General features: G+C 44.3%; 1 protein-coding gene across 3 annotated transcripts in view; it reads right to left on the bottom strand.

Moving 5' to 3' along the window:
* Positions 1–13403, bottom strand: part of LOC139762358 (bumetanide-sensitive sodium-(potassium)-chloride cotransporter-like) — a 170196-nt gene extending 156793 nt beyond the window's left edge. For 2 of the 3 annotated variants that reach the window (XM_071687123.1, XM_071687124.1), the window contains exon 1: positions 13102–13402. In XM_071687123.1, the coding sequence (XP_071543224.1) occupies positions 13102–13377 (276 nt within the window). In that variant the 5' untranslated portion in view covers positions 13378–13402. Of the gene's footprint in view, positions 1–13101 lie in introns of all 3 variants that reach the window. The other variant, XM_071687127.1, reaches the window with a different exon arrangement.
* Positions 13404–14595: the final 1192 nt, after the last annotated feature.

Here is a 14595-nt window from a genome sequence, read left to right as displayed (position 1 = left end):
ATCGTAGTTATCTGATCTGGAATGGCGGTATGCTATACAACTAACCTTAGTCCTAATTTCACTTCTATCTATAGGTCAGGTTAAATAAAACTATGCTTCCGATAATAGGTATGTGAGAGGGGGTAGTGGGCAGGAGGTGTCAGACATCTGTCAGTTCTCTAGTAGTGTCAACTCGTGTTAATCAACTTGGGTTAACCCACAATCGTAAAGTAGTGCTGTCGAAACACAGATTACATTCTATATTGATGCAGTCCTCCGGTAGCGCGCGAAGTGGCTTTATTATTACGCCGAGTAGGTTTTGTCATGTATTTATTTGGCCAAGTTGCTAGGCACTTACTGGGACTCAAGATTTTATTATGCTGTTACTAGGTTTTACTCAGGTTTGTTATTATGCTGTTACTGGGTTTTACTATGTAATTACCGAGTTTTACATGCATAATATACGAGCTGGAATTGAGGAGAGGACTACTGCAACACGATATAACTGATAATTTCATTCGCAATATGGAAATAGTCTAGATACCATAACATATATAAAGGGTGGTATTACTATTACCTGCCCTTACTAGGGAATATTCTTAATCTTGTGATATTAATCATTTATAGTGAAATATGAAGTTTCAGTCGCAGTCTCTCCACGTCTGTCACCCCGTAACACAAAATAGTATTAATACTGTACTCAGCCCTACGCTCTGACTAGGCTGCATACCCTAACATCCTATGCTCGCGAAACTCATGCTGTTCCTCAACATACATATACCTTAGTGCCTTACGTATATACTTTAGTGTCTCCTAATTTATGCATTGTGTATTCCGGCTTCATACGAATGACACACCGTGACTACAGGACTCAAGTTATCGAAGAAGAAATCCAGACCAGCCCGGGTAAATTGTCGGTGAAGCAGGAAGACCTTCCTTCCTCCTCCAGATGCTCACGAAGAAGAGAACAAAAAGAATTTCCCTCGACGTCTAATTCTTGGTGACCGCCATACCTAGCCTTGTGACTTGGACTGCCAGAAGCATTTAAATACATAGTGCTCCCACACTCTGACGTCACGAAGGTTGGCAAAACGGAAATGATCCATTACCCAACAAGTGGCGGAGTTGTTATAGTGAGGGGACGCAAGGTGACCCCCCCATCCTAGTGGCACAACAACCTGGCCCATACAACCCACAGGTGCTATACTGCGGGGATGCAAGGTGACCCCCATAATAGCACAACCCGGCTTGTACAACCCCAGGTATTATACTGAGGTGATACAAGGTGACCCCTAATAGCACAACCTGGCCCATAAAACCCTTGGTGTTATACTAGGAAGATACAAGGTGAGCCCTTAGTAGCACAACCTGGCCTGTACAACGCCAGGTGTTATACCGAGGGGATACAAGGTGACCCCGTTTGACTCTACAACCTTGCCCATACAACCCCAGGCATCACAATACGGGGTTAGAAGTTGATCCTCCAGCGATACAACAACCTAGCCTCTACAACCCTAGTGTTATAATAAGGGGATGTACGGTAACCCGCCAGCTGTACAATAACCTGGCTTCTACAACCCCTCCCGCATCTACGCCACCATGGGCCACGCCATGCCACCACCACCACCTCCATACCTGACACGCAATTATGCGCGTACGTGCACGTGCGAGCTCACACACACACACACACACACACACACACACACACACACACACACACACACACACACACCACATGAAGCAAAACTAAAGTATACGTCTCAAATTTAGTCACCGCACCTAAAGAAGCACCAAGAGGTAGGCACTGGAAAGAGTCCAGAGGTGGGCAACAAAGATACTGCCGGAATTAAGAGAGATGAGTTACAGGGAGAGAATAGAGAGGCCTTCAATTTGCCCAACTTGGGAGAGAGAGAGTAGTGACCCAATCATAACCATTTAATCTTTAAAAACAGACTAATGACGCGGGTGGGGGGGGGGGGGAGTCCTTCAAAAGATGTAGGGATAGAGCAACCAAAGGACATACGAAATTAAGCAAATTCAAAAAGAAAAAATGAAGCACTATTATAGTGAAAGAGGAGAACTAATAGACAAGAAAATGAATGAAGACGGTAAATGCAAATAGCGATGAACAAAAAATTAAGATAAAGAATGTGAACGTGACAGGGGGGGCCCCACGAGTGTGAAATTCCCTCCCACTACAATTCAAATAGGTATATACACGAGACGTCACAGACAACCACCGTCTGCCAGATGTTTTCAAAGAACAAATTAATACATTGTTCCTGTTCCTCTTTCTTCCTCGAGGAGCAAACCGCTCCCAGACACTTCTTACATTCCCCCCTTTACGACGTTAATGTATACAGTTAGGTCTAGTCAACTGTATGAGTGGAATAAAGAGGACTTGATCCACTATAGCGCTGCAGCATACAAACGCGGCTGGGGGGGGGCGGTGCTGGGGTGAGGCTGGTGAGAGTGGTGAGGCAACCAAAGGCATCAGGGAGGGTGGGAGATGTGGTGGGGTGAGACAGCAGCGGTGGGGTGGGAGGGAGGGAAGTTTGCTGGGGTGAGGCAGGGAGGGAGGAAGGGAGGAGGAGGTGGGGGGAGGTGTGTGGTAGAGGTGGGTTAATGAAGGCAAGGCTAGTGTGGCCACGCCTCACATGCCACACCTGCACTCCACCCTTACCAGTCCTCCCCCCCCCCCCCCACCCAACGCGGGCAACAGTCATGAGCACCCTCCCCCTCCCCCCACCCCCTCCTGCCCAGTCATGAGTCCATCCCCTACTCACCCTGTAGGGTCATGAACGGGGCCGCTAGCCACGTGTATGCTCCATACTCATCACCTCACGGATATGACTCAGGCCGAGGTGTCATGTTCTAGTGTGTCCCACTGCTCTCGGGCTGGGACACCTAAGCTCGCTGCTCCCTAGACCCGTGGCCCGGGATGGGACACCTAGGTTGGCTGCTCCCTAGACCCGTGACCCGGGATGGGACACCTAGGTTCGCTGCTCCCTAGACCCGTGACCCGGGATGGGACACCTAAGATCGCTGCTCCCTAGACTCGTGGCCCGGGATGGGACACCTAGGTTCGCTGCTCCCTAGACCCGTGACCCGGGATGGGACACCTAAGATCGCTGCTCCCTAGACTCGTGGCCCGGGATGGGACACCTAGGTTCGCTGCTCCCTAGACCCGTGGCCCGCGATGGGACACCTAGGCTCGCTGCTCCCTAGGCCCGTGACCCGGGATGGGACACCTAAGATCGCTGCTCCCTAGGCCCGTGACCCGGGATGGGGCACCTAGGCTCGCTGCTCCCTAGACTCGTGGCCCTGGATGGGACACCTAGGCTCGCTGCTCCCTAGACTCGTGGCCCTGGATGGGACACCTAGGCTCGCTGCTCCCTAGACCCGTGACCCGGGATGGGACACCTAGGCTCGCTGCTCCCTAGACCCGTGACCCGGGATGGGCCACCTATACCCGTGACCCGGGATGGGACACCTAAGATCGCTGCTCCCTAAACTCGTGGCCCGGGATGGGACACCTAGGCTCGCTGCTCCCCAGACCCGTGGCCCGGGATGGGACAACTTAACATACCCTCCACAAACACAACTCACACAGCTTCCAACATTCCAGTAAATGAAACAATTGCAGTATCTCCTGCAATATCTGAAAGGTCACGTTCGTGCCACAGTGCAGAAGCCATCGTTCGTGCCACAGTGCAGAAGCCATCGTTCGTGCCACAGTGCAGAAGCCATCGTTCGTGCCACAGTGCAGAAGCCATCGTTCGTGCCACCACAGTGCAGAAACCATCATTCGTGCCACAGTGCGGAGGTAATCGCTCACGCCCCAGCGCAATCATCGTTCGTAACACAGTGCTTGAGGTTGCCATTCGTGCCACGGTGCTTGAGGTCACCATTCGTGCCGCAGTGCTTGAGGTCGCCATTCGTGCCACAGCGCTTGAGGTTGCCATTCGTGCCACAGTGCTGAGGTTACCGTTCGTGCTACAGTGCTTGAGGTTGCCATTCGTACCATAGTGCTGAGGTTACCGTTCGTGCCACAGGGAAGGGCCTCACAGTTCGTGCCACAGAGCAAAGCTCATCATTCGCAGCTTCATGTCAGGTCCAGAGAGCTTCAACGGTCGGAGGCCGCACAGCCTATTACTTGGCAAGAGACGGAGGGGCACCTGAAGGCTTGCACAAGATGCTACTCTCCTCAAAGCCAACGGTCGGTGCGTACGACCACCGTGGAATGGGCTTGTGTTCTCGGGGGGGGGAGAGGATATACCCTCCGAAACAACCTATTCTGGGAGAAGCGGCGTGTCCTGAAACAAGTGACTCAGAGCAGACATAAGGTCTGAAACGCTCACGTTCCAGTATAACCATAACCTAATGATATATTCTTGACGCAGATGACCAGGGATTATATGATCGTTAGTTACAACTAATGAGCTGGTGTGAGTAGTTAACAGTCACAAACAGTTGTGAAAGAAGTTGTCACAAATTGTAATGAGCCCGACACAAACAGTGAGACTGGTAGCGTAAAGATTGACCTGATGAAGTCGCGACTGCATCCCAGGATTAAGCTAAACTTCTGACCTATGAAATAGTTATTTATAACTAACGGGGAACAAGTGCACAAGGAGTGCGCACTAAACAGCAAGTCGCATCTGGCTAGGCTCACTAGGTTCTGCGGCGATTTTGAACAAACAGTACTTTAGTGCTTTGCTGTCGAACTGTGTGTGTGTGTGTGTGTGTGTGTGTGTACTGCAGTCTCTTGGTGGTTTCTGAGTTACTTTTTAACTATGGGAGACTCTTAGACTGGAGCGAACAGCTCTCACTCGTCGGAGTGGGCCAAACGCTGGCCGAGAGTGACGCTCACAACAAGGTACCGCCAACTTTTCTTGTTACAATCCTCATATGATCTAATCTCCTTTCTCTTTCCTTTTGCTTCCATGTCGGCTGACCAATATGCATTTGAAAACAATGCTGAGTGACCGCAAATTTCAGGCAGATTTTCATAGATTTGTGGTGAACATTTTCGAGTCCACTGCACTCAAGAGCTAGCTACGTCAGCGTCGTAAGACGCAACAATAGTACAAGAACATCGTAAATGGACATACACTGTGAACAGTATTGGTATAATTAGTATTACTAGCGACAGCAAACTATCAACACAAGCCAATTATATAACACTTTAATTCCTCATTAAGCATGCAACGAAAATTTATTGGCGGTCATTTATTTCGTTAAGCATTGGCGAAATTAAGGCAGTTCATCCATTTCGCAGGTCAAAAATTTCGCGTGACGCCGGGGAAGAAGACTTGGTTTGGTAATACCTCCTGAACTACACACATCACGGGTCAAGGTTCGAGTTACGCACAGACAGTTCCAGGAATGACCACAATAACTCAGAAAAAAAAGAGGAAATGTTTATTCTTTTGCACATGTTTTATCCCAGGGAAGTTCCACGTGTCATCCAGCTATGCCGAGGTCATACTATAAAAACAGACACTTTTGTAATCTCATGTTGCCGCGACCACGGTGCAGTGAATGACATTAATGAGAAAAAAAGAAAATCGAAACATGATGCAAACCACACTGAAGCTCTGTACTGATGAATGGACATTTAGTGATTAAAAGTCTGTCAAAACCCTATTTCAAAATCACCATCACACCTATGCTATTTAAACCTAATTAACGTTATTTGAATCTACTTATCAAAACTCATTCAACTGCTCCAAGTGCAACAGCAACTAAGGCAGCTCACCACAAGATCAACATGCAACACCAACCAACTGTTGTTTAAATAGATTAAAAAAAAACAAACTACACACTACGGCATTAGATATGTTTATCGGGCCATGACTGTGCCAAATCATGACACTTCCAGCATAATATGATCCTGGTACATATGCAGTCGGGAACAAAAAGTCCTCGGCCACGCCTGGTGGAAGCTGAACCAAGTCCTCCCCCGTCTCGGCAGGCAGCGACAGGACCTGGGAAACGCTAAGTGGAAGCTGCATCGAGTCTTATGTCTCGTCGGCCCGAGACAGAAGGCTCGAAACTGCTTCGACCAGGTGCACTCCGGGACTCGGGGCCATAAGGTAATCCTGAGGGCTTCTTATCGACTGTATCATTCATTACATCAACATTAATTGTATACACAATATCGGCAATATGCTACTATTCATATATATATATATATATATATATATATATATATATATATATATATATATATATATATATATATATATTAGCGGTTTCTGCCTGCAAGTGGTAACACTGTGAGCGGGAAGTCACACTCACTACGCTGTCATTGTCTGATAACAGAAAAGGAGGTGAAGATGTTTGCTGCCCCAAGGGAGCCCGTAAAGCCCTTCTCTGTTCCTTCTTTTGGAAAATTAAAAACGAGAGGGGAGGATTTCCAGCCTCCCAGCTCCCTCCCCTTTTAGTCGCCTTCTACGACACGCAGGGAATACGTGAGAAGTATTCTTTCTCCCCTATCCCCAGGGATAATACACACACACACACACACACACACACACACACATATATATATATATATATATATATATATATATATATATATATATATATATATATATATATATATAATTACGAGTCGCTAAAATGAACCTGTTCCAATATTCTGCCCACAGCAACCAACGTGGCAACGAGACGCTCTGGCCTACCATTATAACTGACAACGCACCCACTCTAATTTCCATGTACCTACTTAACCTCCACATTAGAGAGAAGCACACACACTTTTTCCTTGAGTTGAAACTCGGAACACTGTCCTAGGCATGTTTTTGCTTCGGCTACACTGTGCCCCTCCCGCTCCCAGCCCACTGGGTCAGAAGCCAAGAAAGCAGCTTTGAGGTACGAAAATGGATGTCATCATCTTAGGATAAACAGTAGGCGTTCAAGCAAGCGTCCTAACCTATACTCCCGACAGCATTCAAAAAATTCGGGCGGATATCAGTGGAGAAAACAATAGACATCCTCGGTAACGATCACGCTAGTTCAATGACCGATGTTCTTCCAGTTCTCTTCACCCTTGACAACCTCAATGTCACTTACGTGGCAATGAAATAGGCTTGGCACGCAGTCACAAAGTATCGAAATGTGATGATACGACATACATGCCAGTCCCAAGAGACTAAGGGATCATGTCATCCATAAAAATCTTGGCCAAATAATGTTCTGCGCAAAACCCACCACACTGTGGCGTGTGACCCACAGAAAATGTTACACCAACATAACGCGGCGAGCACACAGGTGCGTCTCTCTGTTATGTAACACACAGACACACATACACACATCACCTTCCCTTACTAATAATGTTCTTATCCTCGTCTCATGAATCATATATCTCCATTATGTTCAAACTATTACCATGATGTATGTGGTTTTAAACCCACATGGCTGCCCTTGGCAGACACCCACCTCCACAACCGAAATAACCCGGGAGGGTCGTGCACAATGTAACGGAAGCATGTGTTCTGACTATATAATACTTGATGAAGGTTAAAAATAAAACATGAGCTGCAATCTTCTTCGTAGGGATTAAAATAACCGGAATATATATATATATATATATATATATATATATATATATATATATATATATATATATATATATATATATATATTCTTTTAAACTATTCGCCATTTCCCGCGTTAGCGAGGTAGCGTTAAGAACAGAGGACTGGGCCTTTTTTGGAATATCCTCACCTGGCCCCACTCTGTTCCTTCTTTTGGAAAATTAAAAAAAAAAGCGAGAAGGGAGGATTTCCAGCCCCCCGCTCCCTCCCCTTTTAGTCGCCTTCTACGACACGCAGGGAATACATGGGAAGTATTCTTAATCCCCTATCCCCAGGGATATATATATATATATAAAATCACACTTGCACGTAATTTCCCATTTCTTGCAACACTGGAGATTTCAGTTACGGACAAGAGTCAAGTAATGAAGCAGAGCTGGAACCACCCCAGATGTGAGTACTCCATAAAAGGACAGATCAATCGTTTGTATAAAAGAAGCAATTGTTCGGGAGAAAAGAAATCCCGACATCTAAATAAGACTCCCAGTTTCTTCAGAGGCAGACTTAGCTATTCCCGTCATTTGGGGTTTCCAAAATGGACTGGATGTTCCAGTAATAATAAGTATGTTCACTAAGTTAAGAGGTGGAATTACAGGGCCGTTAAAGGAGAAAGGAAAGTTCTGAAGAATGTTCGATAAAGATATGGTTAGAAACTAGGTCTTGGATGCATTAAATCTAGCTAGATTTGGTCTACCAAACTGAAAAGTCCTGTCCAAGTCTGAGTTTAGTGAGGTTGTGTCGAGACGAGATGCAAAGCGAGCCAGAGAAGGAGAAGCAGAATGGACAGAAGTGCAGTGTTTGAGTCGTCATGCGAGCTCATTTGACTATTTGAAGTAGAAAAGGAATCAACGATAAAAAAAAAAAAAAAGGAAAAACGTGTAGAAGACATGCCAGGACTTTGAGGATCATAGCTGTTGATGTAGAAAGGGTGATATGCTGATCCATCAACAACCACAGAGACAGATCAGCCAGAGAGGAATATACGTAGAAGGAGCAAAGCGGGGGAAGGAAGCCAAGAGGGGGGGAGCTCGGAGATGAGACCCCGATACCTCACTAACTCAAAAGCTTTGGATATATCAAGGGCAACTACATATGGTTCCCCAAAATCTATCCGGTATGATGACCAGACGTTAGTGAGATAGGAAAGAATATCACCAGAGGATCCTGCCTTACGGAAGCCATGCTGGTGGTCAGAGAGAAGACTAAGATTCAACATGTTAGAGGATATGGGAGTTGATAAAGGAATTCAAAGACTTTGAAAATAACAGACGTCAAAGCAACAGGACGATAGCTAGAGGGGTTAAAATGGCCACCTTTTTCGGGATAGGATATACCAACGCATGCTTCCATGAGGGAAAAGTTCTGTTTTTTAAACAGCAAGCACTGGTGCAAGTTCGAAGGCACACACACTCATTACACAGGGAGAGAGAAGCGCTTTTCAGACAGTTCGAAAAGAGACTACTACGAGGGGAATAGGATTAGTAAGAGGAGCATCAGGGGGTGAAGGGATGTCAGTCATTCAAGTAGAGTCAAGAGGAGAAACGAGAACCAACGACAGTTCTTTTGTCCTGAGGATAGACAGCTACAGCACCGTCAAAATGGAAAGGTGGAAGGAAATGTAGAGCGACAGAAGTTGTCAGCGACGCCCTTAGCAGACCAGACAGACCTACCACTGGATGAAAAGAAGAGGTTATCACACTTCTTTGAATAAAGGAACGCATTGCCTCACGGATATCCTATCTTTAATGATTACGAACGATGATAAATGCTAAATGCGAGTCGAAGCACGGAGAGTTTTTCCAAGATGCCTGATCCCTTGCCTGAATGGCCTCATAACAGCAACGGTTGAACGATGATTTAGAAAAGTTCATGGAGGAAGAGGGGATAAATGCTTCCACTCACGCAACAATAACAGCAATGCATTTGGCGGAGAGAGGCATCAACACACAAGATACAGTAATTCATCCATGGAAAGAAAAGAATTTTTTGTAAGTTATTCCAGTTAGCTTCGTTGAGGTACATCTACGTTTAGATGGGGCTACTGGGAGAGCAGGTACCGTTAAAACTGATATATTTACGAAAATGAAGTCAGATTAACCAAATGGGACGAGATTGTATATTTACAGCATGAAAGATTAGAAGCGAAAAACATATCCAGAATATTTGGAGAGGTTACGGCAGTCAGGAATATGGGTGGGGTGTGTGAAAATTTGCTCTACATACATCACTGAGAACGTGAAGGCTTTAATCTCTCCGCCATCCGTATGGAAGGAATTCAACCATTCCCTATGGTGAAAGGTGAAATCCCTGAGGTAGAGGATCTCGGCTTAAGGGTGAGAGGATGTCAAGGCCTCATAGCAGGAGTTTAAACAGTCGAAGAGATATAAAATCTGTAGAATTTGGAGAGCAGACAGGCGAAGCAGAAGAAATCAGTGGAAGTTAGGAGACAACTTGAGCCAGACAACAGCAAAGTTTGGGGACTCAAGGTCCTCCAGGCGTGCGAAAGGTGCGGTCATGTTGGAATAAGTAAAAACACCACCTCTGAACCGGAATCATGAGTGGATATTACAGCTGGATATGAGAAAGGGGCTTTTTAGACATCCTTAGACAATTGGGTCTCAGAGAAGTAAGATATTAGTTGAGGTATAGATAAATGGCATTCAACAGAAGATAGGTTTCCAAAATGACCATGAATGTTTGTATAGTGAACATTAGAAGATCTATCCTAGTATATTAGGAAACGAAAGGTCGTGGGAGGGTCGTTGCTACTACTGTCAAAGCCTTCCTTCTCATTAGCAGTAGAGTCAGGCGGGAACCCAGAGATTCTTAGCCCCCAATGATGCCAGGTTTGTTGGACCCAATCATGATAACATTTTAAAAAATATTGTGCAGACAGGAGATGGCAAGAGAACTTATGAGTAGAAAATAAGCGAGATCTAAGTACATGTATAGTGGTTTCAAAAAGGTGGCAGGACTAGCCCGGTTGTCCAAATCTGATGATAGAGAAAGTAAAACCAGCAACCCTTAAATGGTGGGCACAACTTAAACGTCCCTCAATCAGGACGGTAGTTCCATCCTGGGAGGCTACTGTCAACAGCTTACTACCTTAATCTGCGAGGTAGCGCCAGGAGCTGGTGAAGTCTATGCACTCCTCTGCTAACGTCAGCTCCCTAGCTGTCACGAATAATGCACCGAAACCACAGCCAGCACCCTTCACCTCTCCGTGGTTTCCCCTGACCACTCCATGCTCCCCGGATCCACCCACTGACAACACGATGCCCTCTGTATATCACATCGCTCCATTTTCACTCTAACCCATGCATGCCTCACACCATCATGCAGGTTCAGACCCCGATAACTCAAAGCTTCTTTCACTCCATCTTTCCATCTCATCCTCAGTCTCTTCATCCCCCTTGTTCCCTCCACTTCTGACACATAGGTATCCTCATGGTCAGTCCTTCCCAACTCACCCTGTCCAATTGTCCAGCCATTTCACAACACCGTAATTGACTTTCTCAAACATACTCCGCTAACTATTACATCTCTATGATAATGTTATCGCTTACTTTAATCGATTCGCCCGAACAACACTGTGTCCTCAGGCATTTCATTTCCAACTTATTCAACCTATACCGTGCTTTTGCATTTATGGCCAATGATTCGCTACCACACAGCACCGTCAAACATACCATGTCTTCCCCCTCACACACACACTGACATCTCTTTCCACACGTCACTCAGGACCTTAGTCACTTCTCGCACCCCGTAATTTCACGTCAGCTTCAATAGTTCTATCCGCTGCCACGTCCACTCCCAAGTAGCTGAAACATCCCACTCTCTCCAGGTTCTTTCCATTAACACTCACACTTAAATCAAACTGTCTCTCTTTATCTCGTTCCCTTACTTTTTGACATTAATTTTCAACTCCTTCCTTCCACATTTTCCAAACTCTGACACTTCAATCTGCCCCAAGGGCCGTGTCATCTGCGAACAGCAACTGACTCACTTCCCAGGGCCCCCCAGATCCCAGCAAACTGCAGACCCGCCCCCTTTCCAAAACATTTGCACTTATCCCCCAATCCATCCCATCCACTGACAGAGTAAACAGCCATGGTGACATCACATACCCTTGAAGATGACCTATCAAGTGGAACCAATAACACACGTCAACTTCCTACTCACACATACGCTTTACTCTCCCCCTGACAACTCCTCACACCGTGTGTGTGTGTATATATATATATATATATATATATATATATATATATATATATATATATATATATTCTTTTTCTTTTAAACTATTCGCCATTTCCCGCGTTAGCGAGGTAGCGTTAGGAACAGAGGACTGGGCCTTTTTTGGAATATCCTCACCTGGCCCCCTCTATATATATATATATCCTGAAGCCAGTTTTCGTAAAGAGTCCTGGCGCTAACCTTTCTAAAGGTTCCTGCAACCCATGGCTGTGCTACTTTCAGTAGCAAGGAAATGAAGACTTTTACTGTGAAAAGTTCTTTAATGTGGCTCTACTTACAATAAAACAACTTCGCCAAAGGTGACTTCACTCGCGGTGTAAATTATTGCTGGCGGAGTCCAATCATGCATATATATATATATATATATATATATATATATATATATATATATATATATATATACATATATTCTACAGTCATGAAGTATTCACGCCACAGCAAAGAAATCTTTGTGTAACACACAGAGGTTTGTAACTTGGACACTTTTACGAGACTTAATTAACATCCAAATCATTAATGGAACAGTGTAAATTTCATCCCCGTTTACCTTGACCGTACCACCTGTACCTGAGAACCCAGCCCAAACATTTCGGTTCCCTCACCGCCAAACACTACGATCGTTTGCATGAAAGGGGAAAAAAAGAAACTATAAGGTATCCTTAAACGCTCTTATACACAAGCAGTTAGAAAATGTTGCTCAGTTAAGCTACCGGTGTTACGAGAATACGAAAGAATACAAGATATCACGAAAGACCGTTAGATATTGAGTGGGAGAGTGACTAAATTAGATTATAATCATTTTATTAAACTGATGTCGCCCCTGGGGATCACTCGTTTAAGTAGCAAGGTTGTTAAAAGTGCATCTTAACGTATATCCAACTGACTTATTCAAACAATACATAACCTTAACATACCGTAGAAATATGTATCACAATTTTGTTTTTCACTAGACAATTCAACTTCTTCAGTAATACTTAAATCACAATTTCGTTTCTCGACAGACAATTCAAATTCTTAGTTATACTTTCTCCTAACGGTATCGCAAAAACTGTTTTATCGTGTCTCTTTCACTGTGGTTCTTGTATAAAATGTACACGGTTTAGGTAACGCAACATAAATTAATTATAACTTACAATTCAGACCTTTCCACTAATAAAAAGGTTAGCTGTGTAAAAATGTTTAAAGCACGGTTGAAAGTAACTCCTAATCACATTCACGAAATAAGATCCTGCAATAAATAAAGTGTTGAGGAACTCCTTACCTGTTGTTCAGACCTGAAGGTGTTGTTGTGCAGGTCATCCAATGTTGGTCTTACAGATCCATCAACAATGGAATTGAGGTTTCTGTAATGGGACTCCTTTGGTAAGGCTTCACGAGTTAGGTAGTGACGAAGTGATTTTTGATACCTAGTTTCATACACGCTGTTGGAATGCGTGGTAGGAGACAAGTGGCCATCATCCCCGGTGTCCAGCCCGGAGGCCACCTGGATGTGGGATGATGACTCTAGTTCAATTGTGTCTGCTTCGCCAGTGCTCATGATGCCGACTAACTGCAGACGACGCGCGTTGCCTGTATTTATAACTTCGCGCCGTTCCAGCATTACACCTTGGGTAGGTTATCGGGAAGATATTTTTCCATTACTTTTAAGTACTGTACCATAGAGAAAACATTGCACCTTTATTATTGTGATATATCTAATGATCTTTCACTTAATACTGACAGAAATCATTTAGTGAATAAAAAATAAAACTGTATTTGTATTGACTTAAAGTTTCGACATGAAAGCAAACGCTTATAAAAATACCTTTAAAGATTTCAACGCAACAAAAAGAGTCATACTAAATGCCATTGATTTTTGGACAGAGAAAAAGTGCATTTTGTAATATTTTTTTGTGATGGTAGGTATTTCTGAATATTTTCATAATGATTAAACGTAGGGAAGCCCAGCGCGAGACGGAGCTTCTAGCGGTAACTGGTTATGTTAGTGTTGCCCACACGTGAGCGACCTTTAACATCTTTGCCTACATAGACTCATTCTTTTAATTTTATTGATTTTCTCAGGCATACTATTTACAAGAATATCTTTGTTTTAAGAAATCAGATATAACTGTTAGGATACTATTTTAGTTCTTTCATAACCAATATTCAGTGCGGAATACATCTTTTTTTTAGTGAGCTATGCACCCATGATTCCATCGCTGTGTCATCTGTCCACCTTAGGCTGATATTCCTTACATGCGATTAGTTTTAAGAGATAAGTACAACGTTCCTCAAATACTGCCGACAGAATATTAATGATTCAATCAAGGCTATATTGTACATGGTAGCTATTCTATTTATATTCTCCTTGATGGGTTAGTATAAACATTTACAAACATCTACTTTCCTATGTATACTTATACAAAAGTTTAATGCAGATAACGAACTACGCAGTGTCCGAACCTACAAGTACAATCTACAGTATAAACTGCGTGTTTGATTACCTCTCGTGATTACTTTTCTGTGTTACTTGAGAGTTTTACACCCGTGTTGTCTCGTCTCTTAACCTCGGATATAACGAGTATGTACCATGTGTATGTGTGTTACTGTTTGTGTTACGGGAAAAGTTACGAGTATGCACCATGTGTGTGTGTGTGTGTGTGTGTGTGTGTGTGTGTGTGTTTTACGGACACAGCTTTAAACTCGGGTTGCCCCATCTTTTAACCTTGTAAACATGTACCATGCACTCCTTTGTACGTTGAGGAATAAAGAATTC

This window comes from Panulirus ornatus, chromosome 43 (assembly GCF_036320965.1).
Source record: "Panulirus ornatus isolate Po-2019 chromosome 43, ASM3632096v1, whole genome shotgun sequence".
Classification (NCBI taxonomy): Eukaryota; Metazoa; Arthropoda; class Malacostraca; order Decapoda; family Palinuridae; genus Panulirus; species Panulirus ornatus.
The sequence above is the reverse complement of the archived record's forward strand: the minus strand, read 5'-3'. Positions and strand labels throughout refer to the sequence as shown.